A 27,374-nucleotide genomic window follows, 5' to 3' on the forward strand; every position below is an offset into this window, starting at 1 on the left:
GAAATTTTTGTTGATTGTTGGCCTTACACTCATATAAGGGTGGGCTGCTAAAATTGATTGGAAGCTCTGTGCATCTGAATAGAACTTGCTGACTGTCGGCTTCACTGGAGGACTGTTTTTTTTTTCTTTCCACGTTCTCTGATGTCAGTATCTTTAGGTGTTTTTCTTTTTGTGGTAATCTGATTTTTTCAGATAAAATATTCCAGTATTCTGCCTCGAGGGTATATACTTGGCTGATTCAGATGCTCTGGTAGCTGGAGCTTTCAATTCCTGAATTTTTGGGGTGCCTACCATGATAATGTCTTTGCTTTCTCATTGCTGACTTAGGATTTGGATTTTTTTTTTTTTTTTTTTTTTTTGGTCTGCTCAGTTGCTATTTTTTAATTTAATTTCAAAGATCTAAATTTTGTTGCTTTCTTAATATTTTTCTTGTGGGTTGAAACAAAATTGTGACAATTCATTTATGGCTGTCTGTTTTTCCTTTTTTGACCTTAACATGTAGTAATGTTTTCCTAAGTTGTTAAATTTTTTTAATAAATATAATTTAAAATTGTTGCATAGTTTGTTATTTAGATATACCACAGTTTACTTAATAGAGTTTTTTTTTTGAGACCCACATCTTGGGTTCAAGTGATTCTCCTACCTCAGCCTCCCGAGTAGCTGGGACTACAGGCACCCACCACCATACCTGGCTAATTATTTATTTTTAGTAGAGATGGGGTTTCATCATGTTGGCCAGGCTGGTCTCAAACTCCTGACCTCAGGGGATCTGCCCGCCTTGGCCTCCCAAAGTGCTGGGTTTGCAGGCGTGAGCCAACGTGCCTGGCTGTTTTTTTTTTTTTTTAATATATTGTTTGTAATGTTAAATTTTTATAATGAAGCTATTATAGGCAGCCAAAGGAAATTTCAAAAATAATTTTAAAACTTTTAGTACAGTGGTAGCATAATTTGGGTATTTAGCTTCTCAAGTTTATAGACTTAAGTTTTGTTTGGATTTGTCAGATCTAACGTAAATTTGTTTTTAGAAAATGAGTCATAAGGTCTTTGATCATTTCTTAAGCTATTAGGTTCTGTGAAATAATCTCATTATGTTCTGGTTAGACAAATTTTGAGTCTGTAATCTTGAGTGTAACATCTGAAGACAAACAAATGGATAATAATGCAAGTTGACTAGAAAGATTGCTAGATAGTGAAGATTTTCAGGATTGTTTAATATAATGAGTATATTATAAAGAAATTAAGGGAAAACAGGTAGGAAACACGAGCAACTTTTGTGTGTATAAAAATCTGCCCCATTTTCCTAATATCTTCTCTGACCTTTCCCCTATTATAAATACTCTTCCCACCATACTCGCCGCCTCTCTTTCTTTTACTGTCTTTCCCACGTCTCTTCCCCAGTCCTTTCCCCTTCCTCCTTCCTAGTTTTTAATTGAGCATTGAGTGTGCTAGGAAGCTTATTAGGCTTTGGTGGGGAGGTCAGCATAATAGACGTGGAGGCTATAGTCCAGAAGTTTGTTGGGCTTAATGGGAAAATTTAGGTATTAATTAAATAACCATGACAAAGATGATATAGTTATAAACTACATGTTCTATGGAGTTTGAAGAAGTGACATTTAAGTTGATTCCCAAAGCCAGTCAAATAACAAATATTTATAGAGTACTTATTGCATGCCAGGTACTGTTTTAGGATGGGACATAATGTGTTGGAATTTTGTGTGTGTGTGTGTGTTTTTGATTTTTTATTTATATATCTCAGCATCACAAAGTGAAAAGCACCTCAAAATATCCTGTTAGAATAATGAGCACTCATCTTGTGTATTTAAGTATCACCCTGAGTAGGACTTCATTGGCGTAACTGTATTTTATGATTTTTTTTTTTTCAAGACAGAGTTTTGCTCTTGTTGCTCAGGCTGGAGTACAGTGGGACGATCTTGGCTCACTGCAGCCTCCGCCTCCTGGGTTCAAGTGATCCTCCTGCCTCAGCCTTCCAAGTAGCTGGTATTTTAGGTACACACCACCATGACTGGCTGTTTTTTATATTTTTAGTAGAGACGGGGTTTTGCCATTTTGACCAGGCTGGTCTTGAGCTCCTGACCTCAGATGATCCACCTGCCTCAGCCTCCCAAAGTGCTGGGATTACAGGTGGGAGCCACGGCACCCGGACATAACTGTATTTTAGACGTTAAGTAGGCCTTTTAAAGGGTTTACCTATACAAAATAATCAAGGATATAACAGAACTTCAAAGGAAATAAAACATTAGTCTCTTAAAATTACATGGTGAGAAAAAGCTTCAAAAACGAATGTTTCCATGTTGAGATGAAATGAACTACAATTAGAATCTTATGCTTTCTTTTACAACCTTAAATGGATATTGCTTATAAAATTTTAAAAAATCATGCTTTTATAAACATTAAAGCCTATCATAAAATTCGTGGCAATTAATAGCTTCTTTCTTAGTCACTTTATACAAATAATAGTGAACCGTTTATTTTCTCTCTGTTGTGCAAACCAAATGGTCAGTGCAATTGATTTCAGATTGAGCTCTTTTTTCTTAACAAAATTACTGAAGCATACACAAACTTAATACTTTTAGAGAATTATGGGAGTATGAAAGGGAAATTTTGAGTTTTGAAGTCTTTACCATTAGAAAGTTCTAAGATATTAAAAGGCATTTTTTTTTAACTGATGAAAAAATGTTTATGTGCAGAAAAAGATATTTTTGTTGTGGAGGCAAGTAATTGTGCTTCATACTGGAATCCTTTTGAATTTATGTTATTTTCCCTGTAAAGAGAAACCAGGAAGAAGAAAATCCTATGGCACTAATATATCATCCCAGGTGCTTTCAAATGATTTCTTTTTGTGTGGGAACTTCTAAGCAATCACACTATTGCCATGATAAAATTATTTTGGGTAGTTGAGTATCTTTCTTTCATTCCTCTTCTGGTAGACTCAGTAAAGTTAGCTAGAGAGATCAGTGATCACCAGAGAGTGAGCTGTACGACTAGAGCTTGAATCCAGGTGGTCCAAACATAGTTTATTCTTATCCCCTCTCAGGGGAAGGGTACTCATGAATGGAGTGGCACGCATCTTCTCTGAAGGCAGTTATGTCTATGCTGTTTTCTTCTCATGGCCAAATTAGGTAGTCTCTATCTGTTCATAAGAAGATTCATAATAAAAATAAAAAATGCAGAAAGGAATTAAGGAAATCTCATTTCTCTGCCACACAAAAGTGAAGTGATAGCTCTCAGTGTAAACCAAATGATCTGTAAATAGTCTGGAATTATCTGTGTGACTCTCTTTACAAGTGACAAACCTCAGAGAACTGTCAGCTGTGTTTTCCACGGAAGTTACTGATCACAGATTGAAATTTGGCATATGTTGTAAAGGTAAAGTTGACATATTGGGTGTTGACATGTGTTAGATAATTTCTACAGTTCTTTGTTTTCCTTGAGCAGCTCAGTAGATGATGGTGCCATTTATTTATATGGGGAAGACATGGAGAGGATCAGATTAGGGAAAATTGGTAGTTTTGTTTTGGCCATGGTAACTTTGAGATGTCTGTTAGATGTGAAAGAAGTTATATTGAAATTACTGGTGGCCAAGAGATCACTTGTGACAACAGTGTCAACTCTGAATATTCCTGACATCCCCAGGTAGAACAATGCATTTCTTTTTGTGTTATTATAACATCTTTTATCCCTTAGATTTTTTTCATAATATTTATTATATTGCTCTGATTGTTGGTGTGTTTTTTTTCCCTAAGGTCCAGGATCCTGTTGTGTTTCTCTGTCAGCTTCTGGTACATAATAGATACTCAATAAATGATGAATGAATTATGTTTACATTCTCTCACCAGATCCTTTCTGTTTTACCTGTCAAGTCCATTTCTTTCTGTTCCCATTGCCTTAGTGCTGATTCTCATCATCTCATTAGAATCAGGGCATTTAAATTGATTTTTTTTTAAGCAGCAGAACTCATTTTCAAATAAACTAAATGTAAAATGCTCATTATATGAGGGTATCAATTAGGAATTGGATTGGGCACTATTAATAAGAGATCTATCTGACTATAATGGCTTAAGTGTAAAAGAGTTTCTTTTTCTCACATAATGATTAGTTGGGAGGTAGATGATTTTGGAATTGAATCGGTGGTTCAAATATATCAGTCAGAATGTCTTGAGACATGGGTTCTTTACCTCCTGGGAAAGGAGGGTGATGCTGAATTTAAACAGAGCAGAGAATTTAAATAGAATTTAAATAGGATATAAAATATGGTGTGATATTATTTAAGTGTAAGAAAACTTAAACTTTGTTTAAATTGAATAGATTGGTGATAATTTTAAGATAAAAAGGTGAGTATAAAGATAAAAGAGCATAAAGAAGTCATTTCAACAGTCTAGAGGAATGTGACTGGGCTACACGCCAAGGATCTAGTAAGAGCAGAAAAGATAGGCAAATCTTAGAGGAGTTATGGAATAAGTAGATAACTGGTTTTAAAATTAATATAAAGAAAAGACTGGGCATGGTGGCTCAGGCCTGTAATCCCAGTACTTTGGGAGGCTGAGGTGGGCAGATCACCTGAGGATTAAAGTTTGAGACCAGCGTGGCCAACATGGCGAAATCCCGTCCGTACTAAAAATACAAAAATTAGCCAGGCATGGTGGTGCATACCTGTAATCCCAGCTACCCGGGAGGCTGAGGCAAGAGAATCACTTAAACCCAGGAGGTGGAGACTGCAGTGAGCTGAGATTGCGCCACTGTACTCTTGTGACACAATCTGCCTGGGTGACAACTCTGCCTGGGTGACAGAGTGAGACCCTGTCTCAAAAAAAAAAAAAAAGAAAAAGAAAAAAGAGGGAGAAGAAGTATTAAGACAGATGATTGACTTCAAGCTTTTAAGCCTACTGAACTAGCAGGATGACGGTACTGTTAACGGTGATGGGAAAATGGGAGAAATCGTATGGATGTACAGTAGCAGATTATTGACATTTGTGTTACAGGAAATCACAGTCTGAATAGAAAATGGTCAGAATGGCTAAAATGGTGACCTATTGTTTTCTTAGAATAAGGGTGGTAAACACAGAACGGGAAAATTCTTCAAGGCCTTTCTTGAAGAATATGACTTCGTGTTGAAACATAAAGTCATAACCAATTATCTGGGACTTAATTTGTGGTGATCTGGCGGAGTTTATGAAGGTGCCAAAGAATTACAGTTTATTCGGCTTTTAAGTGTAATTAATGTGAACTTTTTAATAGTTGGAACATTTTGATCCGATTTTCTCTTTGGTGCCTTTCACCTAATACTATTCTAGAATAGGCTAATTTTAATAAATATTTAGCAATGAATCTTTGTGTTTAACTTTAAATTAAATGTTATAAACTTATTTTAACATCTAAAGTCCATTATGTTTGAGTATTCTGGTAAATTAAACAAGCTAATAACCTTTTTTTTTTAAGGTACAGCAGGGAAGAACTGGAAATTCAGAGAAAGAAACAGCTCTTCCCTCTACAAAAGCTGAGTTTACTTCTCCTCCTTCTTTGTTCAAGACTGGGCTCCCACCAAGCAGGTTAGTTACATAGTTGTAACTTAATTATTATAAGACATTGGTATCTTTACATTGTATTTGTGCTGTATTAAGTATAAAAGCTCTGAATGTTCTACCAAAAAACTGGAACATTCTACCTTGTTTTAGTACAAAATGAATTCTTCATGAAAAACTTCTTGATGTTCTTCCATCTAAAAAGCCTAGGTAAGCAAGGAGTGAAGTGTGATACATAGTTATGTGTATGTGTAAAGAGACAATCTTACATTCAAGAGAGGTGGTAACAACAATAGTATTGGCTGTTTCCTGTGCTTATTATTCTTACATAATAAAGAATTATTGGACTTCTAAGTCTAGATCTATTGGCTTAAAGGTGTTGTGCTGATTTTAGTGAAAGAGGCTATTGAAATTTTGGCTTGGAAAAATCTTTAAAATTGGAACCATTTTTTGTTGTTGTTTGGTTTGATGTGATAATACCTAATATATTCCAGAAGGTATCAGATGTAAGAGGCAAATATGCTAGGAAATGTCCTTTTTACTTAAACGTGGCAAATAGTTACCCTATTATGTCGTTACCAGGAAACTGCTAAAGGATGGTAGGCTCAGACTAGTGAAATTTGAGGTCAGTAGTTGAATATTGGACTAGATAAGATGACTTAAGTCTGGGGCTGAAACAAATTAATAACCCACCTATTACTAGTCCTTGGCCAGATCACTTATCTTTTGGGTTACTTGTTTAAATTTGTTTTATATAACTTTCTGTTTATGTTATTCTGCAGTTTTGTATTGTTATAAGAGCTATTTCAGATTAATCTGATACAGGAAGATACCTTATAGTAGCATCTAGTCTAGCTCTAAGATAAAGATTTTTGAAGCTTTCAGCCAAAATTAAATGTCTTAAAGTGATCCAGTATTTTTGTGAATAGTGATAGATAAAATGAAATGTGATTATTTGAACTAAATATAATCTCATAAAATGTTTATATATCGTAATATATTGTATTTTAATATGTATTCTTTTGGCATGTCCATTTTTAAAGAGGTTAACTTTCATTCATTCAGTTTATGGTATGCTACAATATAAAGTGATGGTAACAGCTTGGACTCTGGAGTCAGATTTCTCAAATGCTGGCTCTGCAGTTAATAGCTGTGCTGTCATTGGGCAAATTCCCTAATCTTGTTATGCCTTGATTTCTTCATCTGTAAAATATAGTAATAGTACTTCCCTCACAGTGTAGTTATATATATTCAGTGGACTCATTTATGTCAAGTGTTTTAGAACAGTGCCTGGTACCTAGAAAATACTCTAGATGTTTGCTTTTATACTTAAACTCTTTAAAAATCAATAGTTTTTCTGTACTTTACCTTTTATTTTTTGTTGTTGATTGGCTTTTCAGAATTTGGGCCAGATTATATAGGGTTGTGAGTGCCATTATAAAGGCTTTGGCTTTTCCTATAAATTAAATAAATGGGGACTCACTGGTGGATTTTGAGCAGAGCAATGAAATAATCTGATTTAGGTTTTTAAAGTTTCAAGTTAGTCGCTTTTCTAAAAACAGACTACAGAATTACTTAGGGTGGGTGAAAACAGGGAGGACAATTCGGAGGTTGCAGCAATTATCTAGGAAGAGGTAATGGTGACTTGGACCAAGATGATAGTGGTAGAGATGCTGAGAAGTAGTCAGATATCAGATATATTTCAGAAGGTAAGCCAATAAGCTATCTTGATGTATTTGGGTATAGATTGTAGAGGAAAAAGCAGACAAGGATGAATCCAAGGTTTTTTTTCTAATCAACTGAACCAGAATGAGGGATTTGTCATTTAGAGATGGAAAAGAGCGTAAGGAGGTGTCCAATTATTGGAGGAAGAAGAATTCAGTGTAGAACATAATAAAAATGAGATGCCTATTGAACGTGCAATTGGGAAATTTGAGTAGGAAGTTGGCTATATGGATCTGGAATTGAGGGGAAGTATATGGGCTGGAGATAATGAATTTGGTATAATCAGTGTTTAAATATTATTTAAATGAAATTATAAAATGGAATTAGTCCATAAAAGAGGTAAGTATTGATAGAGAAGTGGTAAGAGACAGCCTTGGAGCACTCCCTTGTATGTCAGCAAAATAAGGATGAACTAGTAAGAGCAAACCAATAAGGTCAAATGGTGAATGAAATAGGAAGAAAACCCACTGTATGTCTTGAAAACGATGTGTTTCAGAAGGAGAAATGTCAACTATCAAATATTAAATCCAGTTGATTGGTCAAGAAGATGAAGACTAAGAATGACGATTGGATTTTATTGATGCTCATTGGTGATCCTGACCAGGATCATTTTCATTTGTATAAAGTGAAGATAAAAGACTTTGGAATAGATTGAAGAGAGAATGGGAGGAAAAGAATTAGAGAAAATATGGGCACTTTTTGGCAGACTGTTTTCTTTCTTTGGGGGCCAGAGAAATGGGACGGTATCTGGAGGGAAATGTGGGGTCAGGAAAAGATTTTTTTTAAAACAAACCCCAGCATTTTGGCCAGGCACTGTGGCTCATGCCTGTTATCTCAGCACTTTGGGAGGCTGAGATGGGCAGATCAATTGAGGTCTGGAGTTTGAGACCACCCTGGCCAACATGGCAAAACCCCCTTTCTACTAAAAATACAAACATTAGCTGGGCATGGCGACGCACACCTGTAGTTCAAGCTACTCAGGAGGCTGAGGTAGGAGAGTTGGTTGAACCCAGGAGGCAGAGGTTGCAGTGAGCCAAGATTGCACCACTGCACTCCAGCCTTGGTGACAGAGCGAGACACTGTCTAAAAAATAATAATAATTACAGCATTTTGTATATTTATAGGAATGAGTTACTAGAGGAGAAGTTGATGTTGTGAGACAGGGGAGTTGTAGAACAATGTCCTTTAATAAGGCCAGAGGAATGAGATGTAATGTGCAAGTGGAGGGGTTGCCCTTAAGTAGAAGCATAGACAATTCATTCATAAGAACAGGAAGGAAGGCAGGGTACAGGGCACCAGTGCAGATGGGTTGGTGGATAAGGGAATGGGAATAATTGAAAGTTCTCTTCTGATTGCTTCCATTTTTTCCCAGCAAAATAATATGCAGACTTATTTAGTAAGAGTGAGCCTGTTGGAAATAAGAGGCCATTGAAAGGTAGCATTGAGTGTTTGAGAAGAAAATAGGTCTGAAATAGTCTTTTGGAGTTATGTGAATAAACTAGGTGAAAAGAGTAGCTTGACAGCTAGAGTGAAGTGTGGATCCAAGAGAAGGCTTTTTTTTTTTTTCAAGATGAGAGGAATTACAGTATTTTTATATGCTGATGGGAATGAGTTAGAGTACAAAATTGATTATGCAGGGAGAGAACCTGTACAGTACTGTTCCTTATCTGGGTTTTGCTTTCCTTGGTTTCAGTCACTTGTAGTATGGTACAATAAGATATTTGGGGGGAGAGAGAGAAAGAGAGAGAGAGAGCGAGCGAGCGAGCGCACATTCATATAACTTTTATTACAGCATATTGTTATTAGGTTGGTGCAAAAGTAATTGCAGTTTTGGATTGTGAAATTGAAATCATAACTATGCTCAAACACATATTTATTAATCAAAATAGCAACTGTTACAATCAACACATTTTGCCAATGAAAAATAAGTTTGTTTATTCCTGTAGTGTAAAAATCCACGCTTTGGGATTTGACGAACTCATGGAAAGCATTTTCTGTATGCTGCTGATTATGGAAGTGTTTTCCCTGCAAAAAGTTGTTGAGATGCTTGAAGAAGTGGTAGTCACTTGGCAAGAGGTCAGATGAGTATGGTAGATGAGGCAAAACTTTGTTGTCCAATTTGTTCAGCTTTTGAAGCATTGGTTGTGCAACGTGGAGTCAGGCACTGAGGTAGAGGAGAATTGAGCCCTTTCTGTTGACCAGTGCTGGCCGCAGGCATTGCAGTTTTGGGTGCATCTCATCTATTTGCTGTGAATACTTCTTAGATGTAATGGTTTTGCCCGTATTCAGAAAGCTGTAGTGATTAGACCAGCAGCAGACCACCAAACAGTGACCATGACCTTTTTCTGGTGCAAGTTTGGCTTTGGGAAGTGCTTTGGAGCTGCATCACTGTCCAGCCACTGAGCTAGTCATCTCCAGTTGTCATATAACACCTACTTTTTGTCTCACATCACAATCTGATAGAGAAATGGTTCATTGTTGTTGCTTAGAGTAAGAGAAGACAACACTTCATGATGGGTTTTTTTGATTTTTGGTCAGCTTATGAGGCACCCACTTACTGACCTTTTTCACCTTTTTGATTTGCTTCAAATGCTGAATGACCAACTTCTCGTGTAGTTTTAAGAGGATCAGCTTCGATGTTTACTGTCAGTTAGTTGTCAACTTCCAGTGGCCAGCCAAGGGTCTCGTCTCCTTTGTAAAACTTCCGTTAACTACCACTGTACTGTATGTTCATTAGCAGTTCCTGAGCCAAATGTGTTGTTGATGTAGCAAGTTGTCTCCACTGCTTTATGACCCATTTTGAACTCAAATAAGAAAATCGTTCGAATTTGCTTTTTGTCTAACATCATTTCCATAGTCTAAAATAAACATAAACAGCAAGTAAGTCATTAGCAAAAAATAAAAATAAAAATAAAGTGAGAAATGCCCATTAAAGTGATAAATAACATAACCACGTTTATTTAAGAATGTATTCCAGTAGCAAACTGCAGATTCCAATAGTGCAAAAACCAGTTACTTTGCACTCACATAATTGTTCTCTTTTATTATTGTTGTTAATCTCTTACTGTGTTTAATTATAAATTAAATTCTATCATAGGTATGTATGTATAGAAAAAATATGTACATATTAAGTTCAGTATCATCCTCAGCTTCAGGCGTCCACTAGAGGTCTTAGAATATATCCTCCACTGAGGGTCTTAGAATGTATCCCCCAAGGATAAGGCGGGGACTGCTGTATATTTTCAGCTTTTCTTGAGATTGATGGTCATGGGTTTAAAATGAGACAAATCAACTGCTTTTTGGGTGTTTCTCTGACTCTTGTCAGGTATATAAGTGTTCATAAAGATTAGCTAGAATTGGATTTAACAGAAGTTGATGTATCAGGCAATTATAAAAAAGGGATAAAGGGGACAGGAAGAAAAATAATGATGGACCATTGGCTAAGAAGAGATGGAGAGCAAATATAGGTAAGTCACAGCTGAAAGAAAGTAAAGAAAGAATGGAAGAACTAGCAGGGCTATCACTATTAGTGATATAATGAATGATTATTCATTATATCATTCATATATTATTATTGAATGATAATTCAATAATTATTATTGATAATGGTATTATTCAAAAATGAATATTTACCACTGCTACCGGTAGAAATTACCTAAGTTGTCAACACTGTTACTTTTGTACATAAAGGACAGCAGCCACAACTCGTTAGGCAAGTCTGTTTTCTAGACTCATCTTTATTTGATAAAAAGGATACTTTTCAGTCATTGTGAAATATTCCCCATAAAAAATATTTTTTTGTTTTATTCATCATATTTATGGAGATTGGATAGACATCTTTACAAGTAAAATTGTGTTGACCTTAGGGAGAAAACAGTAAATGTTACTCATTAAGACATAATGCAGGGTGCACAGTAGATATCTAAGGCTTAGCTGTACTACTGACCTAAGCACTGCATTTCCATTGTTTAAAATCTTAGATTGCCTTATTAATGTATAGATGAGTGTTGATATGCTTGCACAGAACTTTTAAAAATATTTTTTCATACTTTATCAATAGAAATGCTGGGCTTCCAACTTTCTGTACTGCCCAGCAAATTGGCATTGTTAAGTAAAATTTTATATTTAATATATCAGAATGTTTTGCTTAATCTTTGAAAGTTTTCATTTTAACTTTTTGTGAAATGTGTGCATACAGAAAAGTGGCATATCAGGAATGTACAGCTTGATTAAATTTTTACAAATTAAACAAACTTATGTAAACCAGGATGTAGACTGATAAAGAATGTCTTCATTACCCCTAGAAGCCCCCTTTATGCCTCCTTCATTTGTTGTTGTCATTTAAAAAAAAAAAAAGTTTTATTTTGACAAAAATTTAAACTTACAAAGAATTGCAAAAAAAAGTACAGAGAACTTCCATATACTGTTCTCCAGATTTGCCGGTAATAACATTTTGTCGTATTTGCTTTATAATTTCTCAAAAACATTTACTGAGCAATTTGAATGTTAATTGTAGGCATCATGCCCCTTTACCCTTAAGCACTTAAGCATGTATTTCCTCGGAACCAGGACATTCTGTTAGATAATCATAGGGCACAGTTATCAAAGTCAGAAAATCTAATAGTGAATCAGTACTTTCATCTAATTGCAGGCTATAAATTTTGCAAATTATCCCAATTATCTTTTATGGCAATCTTTTCTTTCTGCATGGATTTAGTATTCAATCCAGGATCACTCATTAAATTTAACTATGTTATCTTTTTCTTTTTTTAAATCTGGATCAGCTTCTTAGCTTTTCTTTGTATTTCTTGACATTGAATTTTAGGAGACTACAGCCTAGTTGTTTAGTAGATTGTTTTTGGGTTTGCCTGATATTTTCTCATGATTAGATTCAGGTTTTGCTTTTTGGTCAGGAATGCTATGTAAGTGATGATGTATCCTTCAAAGTGCATTGGCTTGGAGATACATGATGTCAGTGTGTAACATTATTTTATTAGTAATGATAATTCTAATGACTTAGTTGTGGTGATGTCCTTTGGTTTTCTGCAAAGTTACTATTTTTTCTTTTGTATTTAATAAGTAATTTATGGAAAGACTAAATATCCTATTCCTCTTCAAACTTTTTTAGAGATTTTAGCTCCAGTGATAATTTTTCCTTTAATCAGTTATTACTGTAATGGCTCCAAAATAGTGATTATCTAACTGTTATTTCTCTTAACATTTATTAGTTGGCATTCTACTTTAAAACTGAGCTTTCCCACTTCACCACTTACCACTTCGATTCATAAGTTCTTATTTAAGGTGTGAGAAACTCTATGTGTGACTTACAAATACTGCTTTTTTTGTATCCATGGTGTTTAACCCATATGTATGATTTATATATACTGTAATTCATTTTGATGTTCATATTGTTCCTCTTTGAACTTGCTCCTGTGACCTTTTCATAGGTCTCCATTGTGTGTGTGTGTTTTTTTTTAGGTTGTCTTTATAGTTGGAATTACCAGGATATTCCAGGTTTATCTTGTAGTTGCCCTCTTTCTTCCTTGGCAGCCATTTGCAAAGGCACTCTGATTCCTTTTAGAGGGGAATGGTAAAAAACAAGATCAGGGTCCTAGCTGTGCTCATTATACTGGGGCATCATTATATCCAGGCCTTTTCAGCACTCAGAGTTGGGAAAGAAGTGGCAGTTTCAAGATGAAATTGCCATGTGTGTTTTTCAAAATACATTTTAATCATGAAATCATAATGTTTCTTTTACTTCCATTTGAACATCACAGGATTGTTATTCCTATTTCCCTTTCCCTATTCCATATTGTGTCTCCTTTTTTTTTCCACAATGAAAACCTGGCTCCCAGAATCTTGAAATACATATATAACAGATTCAGGACTTTTACTGTTACAAGAAAACCTATTTAATAGAGTTTAAGATTTGTTTACAATTTTTTGTCTCTTTTTAGACTGAGGGTATATAGTTTAAATATTGGGTTCGAAAGTTTCCTACAGAGTTGTTATGTTAATAATTTAAAATATAATTTGGTTCATCATCTCTGTATACAGTTTTAGCGTTTATTTTCCTTCCATGTTTACTGGATTTATTATTTTTGGCATATGTAAAACATCTAACAGTTCCAAAGGCAAGAGTATCCAAAGGTATATAGAAACTTACCACACCTTTCTCTGTTTCGTTCATTTTCTGTCAGACAGATTTCTTTTAATTTCTGGTCTATTTTTTCTGTGTTTCTTTTTATGGAAACAGACACATAAACATGTATATATTTCCTATTGCTTTGAAAGGCCATCTTATTAGTTGTTTAAAGTATTAGCAATAGTGCAGATATCTGAACTTTTTAGGAAGTATGTCAACAGGGATAAAATTAACTTTTTTTGGGAACTTTACTTTGAAAGAGTTAAGTTATTTTGAAATGGAATTTTTGTAAAATATTTAGTATAGGATTTTATGAAACCCGTCAGTGTTACTGATAACTGGTTGCACTAACAATACTTAAATCTGTTGTTGAAGAATACAGGGAACGAAATACCAAAATTTGGAATAAAATTTTGTGAAACTGCAAAAATTAATGTTAAGAATTCATACAGACACATAAATGTATTTTTTAAATAATGTGTTGTAACCTGATGTAAACCCTTAGTTCTAAGTTCTTTTCTCCTTAATGCATTGACATCATACTATGTTGAAGAATATTTCTAAAAATATTCTAGAGTTAATACAGTGTTGATAGCACATATATATTTAAATACTTAGTACCACAGCAAGTAGTTTATATGACTTGAGAATGATACTGTAGGAACATACTAAGGAACTTTAGAAAAAGCATGTCAAGGGAAAAAAAAAGAACAGAACAAGGGGGGTCAGAGACAACAAACAATATGTAAGAAAAAACATAGAAAATTTATCTCACCAGAAACAGCACCTCTTCTCAGTCTCAGACAAGTACTGCCTCCAGAAAAGCCAATTCAAGCGTTGGGAAGTGGCAGGATCGATATGGGAGGGCCGAATCACCTGATCTAAGGTAAGGCTATTTTTAAACATTGGATACTCCCTGATGTTTAGATCATCAATGTTGTTTTGTCTTATTAGTAAGATAATAAATTTTGACTGTACCATATTTTTAACCCTCCAAATTATGCTTTCTCAGGGTACAGTTTTGGGTTTTTTAGTTACTTTATAAATCAAGACTTTGTTTACTTGTCTTGCCACTCATCTTTCTGGCTATTTAGAATATTTAATGAATTACATTGAACTATGCTAATGGATGCTCAGTAAATTTTTTTATTCCTCTCCCTTGCTGCAGGTTAATTCTTTCTCATACCACATCCCATTTATATATATATATATATATATATATTTCCAGGTGCTTTTCAGTACTTATTGAATAAAACCTAACATTCTGAGCCAGTATTTAGGACCTGTAAAATTTGATTCTACTGAATCTTTGCAATCTTATATGCTACTACAGTGCAGTGCAAAAACCTGTGATTTCATTAGGTGGATATAGTAGCTGCCCTGGAATATGCTATTTCCCTTTTTGTTGTTATGCTTTTGTTAATGATCTACCCTCCTTTGAATTTTGGTTTGTGTTCTGAATCTTAAATTTATAAAGCATACAACCTTGAATGAATATTATAATTTCTCTGAACCTGAAAATTGAAATAATAACTTCATCTTTAAGAGACGCAATGAGAAGCAACTATATTCCAATATGAAAGTGCATTGCCCACAGTGATCAGTCTGAGAGAGTATGCTTTGATAACCTGACTTCAAAATACAGACCAAGATATTTTCCTAATTTATCATTTAAGGTTTTAAAAAATTATGATATACAATGGGTAATTTTGTTTTTCTTTTGCTTTTTTTAAAGAATTTTTAGCAATTTACTTGATTAGCTCAGTGCTATATTAATATGTTTTAAATTATTTTAATTTAAAATCTTAAAAAATATAAATGTAAATTATGATCAGATACCTTTGATCATAGCACCTAAAAGAAAAGCAAAGGGAGGAAACATTATCACAATTTGATTTTCTTACATTTCATTTTCTATATAGTCTTAATTATATATTCCACATGAGTTGTAAGAATTCCTTGTTAGGAAAGAAACTTAGTCATTCTTAAAAGTGGATATACATCTCAAAGTAAGGATGTCTAAACTGTAAGTTTAGTAACTAATGTAGATAAAAATATATTACCTGCATTCTTACAATAGTGTCAGTTGCACGTGTTACTTTAATAGGTTGAAGAAAGTTTTCCTCATATTATTTTGAAAGTACTCACTTTTTCCTATGTATTAAATAATATTGATCTTTGTTTTTGAACACTAAAATTCTGTTTGAAAAACCAATAGAAATTTCAAGAGTTATTTTAAATAAAGAAAAGTTAAATCTGACAAATGTAGAATGAAATGTATGAGTCTTTGCACATTAGACATTTCTGTGGAACCTAAAAGTTCGTAATTGTACTAATAATACATTTTCTATACAACAACTAACTCGATTATTGCATAGAGAAACACTTGGATTTATATTTAACCTGGCAGTGTGGAGAGCCTATTTACTGATCCTAAAAGGGCCAGACAATAAGAACTTTAATTATAAACTTATCATCATGCTACTATTGATAGAATCTTAAACTCAGAACTTTTTTTATTGCGTAAGTATTGGACTTGGATTTTACGTTTATTTTTTTCAGTAACTACCTTTGTGAATTAAGGAAACTTTCCTAACATGTCTATGCATACATTTGTAACATAGTGGAGCTAGACCGTGTAATTTGGAAAGCCTCTTCAAACCTGAAATTCTTTATTTTCTGACTAGTCCCTGGTTTACAATGGAAAAAGAGATTTGAGAGATTAGAGAGTTTGCCTGAATTCACAGCTAGTTAAGAGGCAAAACCAGGACTAGAATACCTACTTTTCTGCCTGTAGTACCAATACTTCAGGCAAGGTGACTTTCATAAACAAAGGCATAGAAATACTTAAAATAGGCCTGGTGTGGTGGCTCATTTCTGTAATCTCAGCACTTTAGGAGGCCAAGTCAGGTGGATCACTTGAAGTCAGGTGTTCAAGACCAGCCTGGCCAAGATAGTGAAACCCTGTCTCTACTAAAAATACAAAAATTAGCCAGGTGTGGTGTCAGGCACCTTTAATCTCAGGTACTTGGGAGGCTGAGGCATGAGAATTACTTGCACCGGGGAGGTGGAGGTTGCAATGAGCCAAGATTGCACCACTGAACTCCAGCCTGGACAACAGAGTGACATTCTGTTTCAAACAAACAAACAAAAAAAGAAATGCTTAAAATATGTTATTTTCGATGTAATTTTAAACTTTACATTTGTTTCTTTGGCTTTGTTGTTTTAACATCTGAAATTCCTTTTATATCTGCTATTTTTTTTTTTTTTTTTTTTTTTTTGAGACGGAGTCTCGCTCTTGTTACCCAGGCTGGAGTGCAATGGCGCGATCTCGGCTCACCGCAACCTCCGCCTCCTGGGTTCAGGCAATTCTCCTGCCTCAGCCTCCTGAGTAGCTGGGATTACAGGCACGCGCCACCGTGCCCAGCTAATTTTTTTTTTTGTATTAATAGAGACGGGGTTTCACAATGTTGACCAGGATGGTCTCGATCTCTCGACCTCGTGATCCACCCGCCTCGGCCTCCCAAAGTGCTGGGATTACAGGCTTGAGCCACCGCGCCCGGCCTTATATCTGCTATTTGACAGATTTTTTACTTAAAATTGTTTTACTTTAGATATTATTATTTTTGGACACCAGATGGCTAATTTTTAGGGAAAATATTGGTTCCCATAGCTGAAAGAGATACATCTCAGAGCTTTATCTATCTCAACTCCATCTATACCTACTTCTCGCTAAAAAAGATGCTTTGGAAACAAACAAAACTCTTCACTTTGACTTTGTAATTAGTCTCAGGGGATATATGTAGAAGGAAATTTGAGGCTGTGTTTTCATTATGTGTTTTGTTCTTTAGAAAATTCCAAAAACAAATACCTTGGATAAAAGCTACTTTTTTTCTCTTTTTAAACACGCACACGCACACGCGCACACACACACACACGGCTACTTTTTCTCCTTTAAAACATACACAAGCTCTCTCACTCTCTCTCTGGAGGTGTAAAAAAAACTAGATTTCAAAAGGTCTTGTAGGTAAAAGTAACTGCCAAGTGTGGAGTTTGAGGCATTGCATAAATGTTTGTAAAGAGCAAGTAAATAATGATTAAGATCTTTTTCATAAATTGTTATATTTGGGCTGGGTGCTGTGGCTCATGCCTCTAATCCCAGCACTTTGGGAGGCTGAGGCGGGTGGATCACTGGTGCTCGGGATTTCGAGACCAGCCTAGGCAACATGGCAAAACTCCAACTCTACCAAAAAATACAAAAATTAGCCAGGCATGGTGGTGTGCACCTGTGTTCCTAATTACTTGGGAAGATTACTGGACAGTTGAGGCTGCAGTGAGCTGTGATCATGCCACTGCATTCCAGCCTGGGTGAATCTATTCTCTAAATAAATAAACAACTATTATTATATTTGAAGTTCTGGCCTTATCATATGCTAGTTACTATTAATTTGTACAATAGCGTTTTCCAATTTAACAGTATTCTTCAAGCTAAATCTATATGTATAACAATGGCATTTTATTGGTGTAAGTTTGCTTTGTAAATTCAAATTTTAACTCTTATGAAACGAATTAGAAGAATGAAGCTGTTTTAGTGAGTGCAGGAAATTGAAACTGGTAATAATGGATGATTGGTGTAAACTTACCCTAATGCACAGTTTATTTTTAAATTTTGTTTCCATTTTATGTTACCAAGTTCTGTTCCTCTTAGATAATTAAGTTTCAAGTGATTATTTTTCTTAAGTTTATGTTCCTATATCAAAATGCTTTTTAATTGATTCATACTCTTGAATGAATACTAAAAATTGCTTTTCAATGTTAAATCACAAATACATTTAAACGTGTGTATTTCTTATATTAAATACAATACTTACAATAAAACTGGATGTTAAATGAACATTATATCTAAGAATGACCTCTTCCTCTGTTCTTGGACTATCTACTTTTATGTCTTGATGAGACACTGTACTGAAAAGATGTGCCTGTACCTTGGGGCATTTGATAGAAGGCTCTGAATGCATGCTGCTATAATATGTAGCTTGTAAGATTTTATGTTATTGGACGTTTGAAGGCCTTTGGAGCTTTTTTTTTTTTTTTTTTTTTTTGAGTTTCTTGTAGAGCTGTGTCTTTTCTTATCATTGATACACTTAAAAGCAAGCATAAGTATGAAAGGTAGAGCTTTATTCCAAGCTCTGTACAAAAGTGAGTAAACTTATTTACACTATTGAACACATTTGTGTCCTCCATCGAGTGAAATTTGAGCTTATTTCACCTTTAGGCACTCAAGGTTTTTAGTTTTGTTTTAAATAGAGCTTAAAAAGTAATTGACATTTTAAAAATTCAGCTCCTAGAAAATTAGTGTGAAAAACATTGTTGAAGAAGGAAAGGGGTTTGAAGTTGGTTATGCTGAGCCTGAATCCTAGTGCTGCCACTTTATAGTGCGAAACAGCCTCTTTCCACATCTGTGAAAATGAAACTAATTGGACATGTACTTTACTTTTTATTTTTTCAAGACAGAGTCTCACTCTGTTTCCCAGGCTGAGTGCAGTGGCGGGATAACGGCTCACTGCAGACTCAAGCTACCGGGCTCAAGCAGTCCTCCCACCCCAGCCTCCCGACTAGCTGGGACTACAGGCATGCCTACTGTGCTTGGCTATTTTTTTATTTTTTTTAGAGATGTGGTCTCACTATGTTGCTCAGGCTGGTCTTGATCTCCTAAACTCAGGTGATTCTCCAGCCTCAGCCTCCCAAACTACTGAGATTACAGGTGTGAGCCACCATGACTGGCCCATTTACCTTAAATGTGATGTACTTATAAGGATTGAATAAGTTCTAAGCTTGTGAAAACACCTATTTCAGGACTTGAAAGATTAATCGGACACTTGGTGAGTGTCGGATCTCCTCTTTGATCATGGGCTTTATCAGTCTCTTTAAATGTAGTACTGATTGAAAATAAATTGTATGTCCAGAAGATGATGGTTTGAATTCTGTGATTTTTATTTTAGATTAGGTTCTTTTTCTGGACAGAATTTTTTATTAATAATATGTTACTTGAACATTAGAATATATTAAATTTTCTTTATAAATTGTATATTATACAGAATATTATTCTTGTGCTTGTGAAAGTAAAACATACACATGGTATAGAAACAGTGCCGTGTCAGACCAGCCATGTTGCCCAGGCTGATCTCGAATTTATGGGCTCAAATACCACAAAACTAAAAGATCAATAGAAAAATATGTTATCAATGATATTCTTACCTTGATGGGTATGACTTTAAATTTTTTGCACAATAAAGAGTTAAATGTTAAGTTTTTATTTGCTACTTTATTTCTGGAGGGAACAAAATGTCTGCCAGTCTCTTGAATATGCCCTTAGATTTGTAGTCTTCAACTTTGACTATGTTGGAATTACCTAGGAAGCTTCATTAAAGTACTGATGCTTGGGTCCCAGAAATGCTGATTTAAATAGTCTGGTGTACACCCTGTGCATCAGGATTCTGATATGCAAGCAAGACTGAGAACCACTGACTTAGAGACTTGATTCTGGGTTGGCATAAAGATTAAAATCAAATGATAGCTGGGTACCTGCGGTTTTGAAATAAAGTGATAGATGTAGTTACAATGGGAGGTGATATTTGCATAGTATTTTACAGCTTCACAGTCTTTTTCTTTACATCATTCTCATTTAATTAATATTCTCTGCCTCTTTGAATGTCTTTTGGTTGATAACCACTATCAAAGGTGCATGATGCTTCTGTTGCAAGCAGATTGATAGGTAATATATTTGCTAAGCAGAAATTCTGCACAATGTCTGCCCCCCTCCATCTTTTCTCTCTACTCATAGTCCTCTCTCCATTGAAATGTTCTACCTTCCCATCCTGTGTGCTTAAATCAATCCAACATGTCTTGTAAGGCTCATCTCTTTCCTAAAGTAGCTTAAAAGATGCTACACAGTTTCCATGCAGAGCTGTTTACATATGTGACCTGAATTAAATGTCATAACAAGTGCATCTCTTTTCAAGTTGGGAATATCAGATAGCCACATTCTAGGCTTTTTTCCTTAGAGAATGGACCTTTGAACTGTGTGCTACCCAGTTCTTATTAGAAGCTCTTCTGTGAGAAAACATTCATAGATTTCTACATCGATATGTGATTCATCCATTCTTTTAAAATATGGTTATGTCTGAATGTCCTTTCTGTGGAAAAAAACAATAAGGTTATGAACTTTCTTTCAAGCAATAACCCATTTGAAAATTTGCTATAAACTCTGGACTTTTGCCTGAAAATTACATCTATACATTAGGTATTTATTTAGAATCAGGGACTTCCTGATTCCTCTTTAGAGAACCATGTTGCTAGTTAAGAACTTGAACTGTTCTCAAAAGCACAGTTAAATTATTAGATCAAGCCTATTAAGAGCGCTAGATATGCAGACCACATTGTTTTGCTTCTCCTAAATTAAATTACTCTTATTGAATTGTGCGCTGTTGTGCCTCATTTAGCATTAAAGAGCATTTTGAGAAACAACTCTGTAAAACTAAATTTTTTTTTTGGTAGGAATATTGGAGACTTTATTTAAATAGTTTTGAAAGCATGACTAGTCCATTAGTGAGTTGTGAAACAATTTGGTGGTCCCAACCAATATTTCTTGGTTTTGTATTGTTTATTTTGCTTTTTTCTATGCGGTATTTAAATATTAACAAAATTACATTTTATCTTAATGTCCTTTTTTAAGTATCGTTTTTCCTTTTTAAGTATTGTTTCATGAACCTTTTTAGTTTTTAATGTAATGTGAGTACTGAATTGCTATGTAAAATGTATTCCTTACTGTGTTTTGTAGTCAGTAAAGTTTAAAAACTATTGTATTCATATTTTCTCTTAGACTCAAAGGAGAAATTTTTTCTCTTTATTCTCATTTGTAAAATGACAAGAGTAAGAGCTGCTGCTTTATGGATTTATCATGAAGACTAAATATATATAAAGTATTTAGAACAGTGCTTACCTTGCACATAGTAGGTGCTCCATAAATACTGGCTGTCATTACTGGGAAAAACAATCTTCAGAGCAAATGCTTTGTTTTAATCTTATGCACATTAAAGACATTTGTTATTAATGATAACCTTTGCTTTGGCTGCCAAGAAAAAGCAGCTGAGATTTATTTTTTATTTATTTATTTTATTTTTTCTTGAGACCTGCTCTTGCTCTGTTGCCCAGTCTGGAGTACAGTGGCATAATCACGGTTCATTGCATCCTTCATCTCCTGGGCTCAAGCAACGCTCTCGCCTAAGCCCTCTGAGTAGCTGGACCACAGGCGTGTCCCACTATGCCTGGCTAATTTTTTAAATTATTTGTACACAGAGTCTCGCCATGTTGCCTAGATTGTTCTTGAGTTCCTGGGCCCAAGTAATCCTCCTGTCTCAGGCTCCCAAAGTGTTGGGATTACATGTGTGAGCCTGACCTTCAGGTTGAAAGATAAATTTATGGCCTTTTGTCTGTCTTCTATTAGCCCTGATTTGTCATTTTAAACTTTCTGTTGCATTTCTGCAGGGAGCCCTCAAATCTTTTCTGGGAGATCAGAATCATCAAAATATGATATCTTAATTCCATTGTAACTTCAGAGATATTTTTATATTCATCTGTGCCAGGACGGGAGGTAGAAGATCTTGGGAACATTTATTGCCTGTTTAAACTGTACATTAATTCAGACACCCAGGGTGGTTAGTTTCTTCCCTAGCTTTTTACTACATGATTGAGTCCAATATGGAGAAGAGAATTTTGGTAATAGCATTAGCTGTCTACTTACTGAACAAGTTTGTTGTCCTGATTTAACCTGTGCTTTGTGGAACTCTAAGTTATAGTTGATTTCCTCATAGAGAAACTCTACTAAATCATTTTATGCAATGAAAGAGAAAGCTGTTCATTAAGAACTTTCATGGAATAATATGGTTCAATATTTTTTCCATAATATGGCATCAGAATAACATTAGGTTTTTAAATTATTTGTCAGTGTTAGATACTAACGTGCTTTTTATTACTGTGGTACATACTATGTGTCTATCATAAAACATTCCTGAACAAAACAGTAAACTTAATGTGTTTGATTAAAGTAACTCAGTTTATGTGGTTAAAAAATACCTGCATAAGGAGATGTTATGAAAATGTAGAGAATTGTAATTTTCTAATCTCCCTTTAGGGATATATACTTGTTAAGGCTGATTTCTCAGTTATATGTTTTTAGAAACATAGTATTTGCCATTTTGAATCTTTAGTGATTCAAAAAACATCAATTTAAAGCTAAAAAAACTAATTAGACTTCTGACCATATTTAAGGTACATTTTAAGAAATGAATACTTTGATGTGTTCCAGAATTTTTAAAAACTAGAGATCCTTAGAAATAAATAGTAAAAGACAGATTATAGAAATTTTTCCCCTCAACAGGAAAGTTAGTCTTATATCTAGATCTAATTTTTACCACTTTTAATGATTTGGAGAGTTTGCTATCTGACTTGCAAGTCCAAACAAATTTGGTGGAATTTGTTCTTTATGGGAATAAATTTAAAAATGCAAAGGAGAGAATCAAGTGATGGGCAGTAGAAAAGGAAATAGAGTGAAATTAAAAATTTTGACAATGAAGTCTAGGCAGCAATAAACAGAGAAGAAACTACAGCCCCAGAATGCACACCTGTATTTATAGGATGTTGGAATATGAAATGTTTGTATATCAGAAGGCTGATGGCATGTGCTTTGATAATGCAGTTATAGTGGGCATAGCTTTATAATTTAAGTTCTAGGGAGGAAATTAAAGCAGTGTTTGTTTTATTGTCGAGATATTTGGATTTTTCTAATGTATATATATTAACGTCTTTCCCCAGCTGCATTGGAGGATATGTTATTCTTCCAATTAAATCATTCTTGATCTTTGGGACCATGAGGAAACCTGGGAAGTCAATGACCCAGGCATAAAGTTAGAAAGGCATGAACATTTTTAAATTGTATTAAAATTATAGAGAAGGGAAGTCTTAAGTGGGCAAGAGATGGTAGGTGGGAACTGACTATGTACTTGAAGAAATTTCAGATGTCATGATATACTTTTAATAGGGCTGACTTTGTTAGCATACAGTTATTTTTGGAGTATTTCAATGTCTACTTAAGATAAACTCTTACTAACCTTTGATTTCCAGAAAAGTCTTAAATTCCTCAAAGGTGAATCGTCTTGCTGAAAGAAAACCTAGCTCAAGGGAAGAGGGGGTGGATAGGCTTTGGGATCAGAAAAACTCAGGTTTGAAAGTTAGTTTTGCCATTTAATTCATATTTAGGTCAGTGATTTCACTTTGGACCCTGGCTTGTCTTTAACAGGTATACGATAATTTTTAAGTTTTTGTGAGGTTTAGATGTAATGGGTTTGGCATCCAGCCAATGGTAGCTGCTGCTATTTGTCATTTTAGGAGCCTAATCTAGTGACTGGAAGGATCTGTGATGTTTTCATTGTTTTACTTCTATAAAGTTTTAAAGGCAGAATTGTTCAGAACTGAAATATAGATGAAGAGAAATTCATCTAATTTGTATCCACTTTTTATTTCCTGTTTTTCCAATTGACTTCTGTATCATCTTAGGCATGCATACCTTTATTAAGTCCTTCATCTGCATAATAGCTTTTAACATTATTTTAATTATTTAAAATACAGCTTACTAAGTTTTTCTGTTAAATTTGTAGCATTGTTTTGTAGTAGATTATTTTTCCATATCCTCAAGAACTTTAAAGAGATTGTAAACAGAAGTAGGGCAAGTATTTAAATATTTCAACTTTTCTATCTAAATTCAGGTTATCAGAAATGGAAAACTGGTTCCCTTTTTATGTTTTTTAATACTTGGACTATATCACAAGGAAAATATCCTGTGTGTGTCAAAATGAGCATGATTTTCAAGCCTTTTTGGGAAATATTTAAAGTAGTGTGTGTTTAAAATTGTAGTGGCCCCAAAATTTCCATTTGTCTGGTATTAGCTGTCTCATTTAATTTCACAAAAGATAAATTCATTTGGAGACCACTAAAAATAGTAAGTTTAGAAGAAGAGATCTACAGAGACTTAAAATTTAACATTACGATCATTGTTGGGTATGTTGATTGTAGTTAATTTCTTAATGAAAGTTTTTATAACAGTGCAAAAGTAGTGAGCTTAAACACCAGAATATTTTTCAAAGTGTATTGTGATCTGATTTTATTTTAAAATTTATTTCAGACACTTTTTGTTTTTATTTCTTTAAAATTTTATTAATTTTTTAAGCGTCTAATTAGGTGAAACTGAATTGATTCAATTTTTATGTTACAGGAGATTACCTGGAGCAATTGATGTTATTGGTCAGACTATAACTATCAGCCGAGTAGAAGGACGGCGACGGGCAAATGAGAACAGCAACATACAGGTTTAGTATTTTAAAATAAATTATTTTCTTTAACTGAAGGATTATGTGAGCATTCTAATTTATTTTATTCAACAAATAGTCATAGTGCTATGCTCTGTTTTAGATGATAGAGATTTAAAATGTGGAACTAGTCATCCTTTATTATAAAGGCACTTCCAGTTAGAATTTATAACCTCTGATTCTTTTTTAATAGGGTTTTTCTTTTCCTTGTTAGACACATAATACAGGTTGAGTATCTCTTATCTAAAATGCTTAAGACTAGAAGTGTATTGGATTTTGGAAATTTTTAGATTTTGAAATGTTTGTATGTATGTAATCTTAGGGATGAGACCCAAGTCTAAACCTGAAATTCATTTATATTTCATAAATAAGCTATTTAATTTATTATAATGATTTGTTAATCTATGATAATGTTTTTTCCTTTGGGAACCCTGAGTAAACTGTAGTGTTCCTCAGTTTTGATTGTGAACCGTCATATATGAGGTTGGGTGTGAAATTTTATAAAATATTGGTATTCAAAACATTTTGGATCTTGGAGCATTTTAGATTTCAGATTTTTGGATTAAGAATGCTCAATCTGTATATAGATTCACTGAATAAAAAATAAAAGATTACCAGTGATTTTACCACCTAAAGATAACCACATCTGGTACATCTCTTTTTACTAAGCAAAACTGGGATACTATTACAATTATATTTCTGTGTATCCTTTTTTTCCTCATCTAAAATTATCATTTGTATTTTTTCATATTCTTAAAATATTATTAAAATATCTCCATGATAGCTTCATTGGATGAATATACCACAATTTATTTAATGTGACATTTCTGGGGGAGGTAGAGTTCCTTTGTTTTTAGGTGAAAAAATGAGGGGAGATGAGTTATCAGTAAGTTGTATAATTAATGTTAGAACTGTAATAACTGAAATTTCCAGCTATTGAGCTTGACCATACTTTTTTCATTATTCATTTCTCTTTTCTGAGTACTTTAAAAAATGTCCAGAGCACTCTATTCTTACCTTAGATAAGTTGATCATGTGAAATGTTCCTTTTAGCATCTTTAAAGGCAAATCATTTTTACAGTGAAAGATATTAATCCTTTTTTTCTTTCCTCTTACCATTAAAATGCATGATTTCTCAAAATAAATACTTTAAGAAATAACTTATTGGCATAAGCCCTACAAAAAACACTACACTTAAATACAGGAAACGTTAATTGTAAAGAGGGATTGTATGTTTAAAATATTGCTTTAGTCAGCAAGGATTTGAGAAGTATGAATTAAATATACAACATTATGTTGGCTGTTTTTGGTCTTTGCCAAATTTATTTACACATCCTTGGGGAGCTTGTCAAAATTCCAGATTTTGAGGTGCTACTTTGCTTTCAGTAGCTTTGGGGTGCTTCTCATGTTGCCTGTTCCTTAACCTTTTCACACAGATAAGCATTTTGCAAACATTGCTATATTTTATTTTTCAAGTATAAACCCTGTTCTCAAAGTTACATGGCTGACATGAAAAAGTTACTTACATGTTTTGCTGCCTATTGCTTGCATCTGTTGCTGCATGCATGACAGTCTCTTACTTTGCAACCTGGTGATGACAGGCTCTGGGAACAGTGAATGTCTGACCTCCTGCCATATTAATTTCTAAAGGCTAATGTCTGTGTTTAATGATTACATTGCCTTAATTGAATACTTTAACTTTGGTTGAATGACAAAGATAATACTTGTTAAATTTTCTTTATAAAAGTTATTTTTTCTTTTGTGGAGTGTTTTTATTTCTTAATTACTTTTTATTAAGAATTTTTTGGTAATGACCCAATTGTTTTTTCTAAAGATTTGAATATGCACATTTTAAAAAGTATATGTTTGTGTATACTCACATAAGTATATGTACACACATAGCACACATGTAGAATTTTTATTCTCCCACCAAAAATACATAGGTGAATTAAATTACCTTTTACTTTGTTTCTTAAGATTAAATGAAATTAATTTACTAAGATTAATTTTAGATAAAAATATTTATGCATCTGTTTAACTATGCTCTAATTTTAGGTCCTTTCTGAAAGATCTGCTACTGAAGTAGACAACAATTTTAGCAAACCACCTCCATTTTTCCCTCCAGGAGCTCCTCCCACTCACCTTCCACCTCCTCCATTTCTTCCACCTCCTCCGACTGTCAGCACTGCTCCACCTCTGATTCCACCACCGGGTAAATAGTAAATAAGACATTTGACTTTGAAAGAAAAATAACTTCAAGTGTTTTTTAAAAATTTTTTACAAATAAAATAGTGTTTTGATTGCATTGCATTAAAAGTAATGGATATAATACTTCTTATATCTTCAACAAATTTGGACTGAAACAGATATTTATGTGTCTTGCTGTTTGAATATAGGAAAGAGACAATGTTCTAAAATTGAGAAGAATATACAGAAACTAATCTTGTGATCCAAAAATATGATAATGATTCCCAAACAAGTTGCTAATAGTATATGTATAAATCCATACTCAGTTATAAACATTACCAGTATTAACTTGTT

General features: G+C 34.0%; 1 protein-coding gene and 1 pseudogene across 23 annotated transcripts in view; one reads left to right on the forward strand and one right to left on the reverse strand.

Annotated features, from left to right (window-relative positions):
- FIP1L1 (factor interacting with PAPOLA and CPSF1) overlaps positions 1-27,374 on the forward strand; it is a 76,882-nt gene that overhangs the window by 17,457 nt on the left and 32,051 nt on the right. For 12 of the 23 annotated variants that reach the window (XM_012441099.3, XM_012441100.3, XM_012441102.3 and 9 more), the window contains 4 exons: positions 5,458-5,567; positions 14,189-14,296; positions 24,740-24,833; positions 26,889-27,045. In XM_012441099.3, the coding sequence (XP_012296522.1) occupies positions 5,458-5,567; positions 14,189-14,296; positions 24,740-24,833; positions 26,889-27,045 (469 nt within the window). The remainder of the gene's footprint in view (positions 1-5,457; positions 5,568-14,188; positions 14,297-24,739; positions 24,834-26,888; positions 27,046-27,374) is intronic. The other 11 variants (XM_012441105.3, XM_012441107.3, XM_012441108.3 and 8 more) reach the window with 1 other exon arrangement.
- Positions 3,052-3,213, reverse strand: LOC135270832 (apelin receptor early endogenous ligand-like; annotated as a pseudogene).

The sequence above is a fragment of the Aotus nancymaae genome, unplaced genomic scaffold (genome assembly GCF_030222135.1).
Source record: "Aotus nancymaae isolate 86718 unplaced genomic scaffold, 86718_ANA_hifiasm-v0.15.2.pri h1tg000006l, whole genome shotgun sequence".
Taxonomy (NCBI): Eukaryota; Metazoa; Chordata; class Mammalia; order Primates; family Aotidae; genus Aotus; species Aotus nancymaae.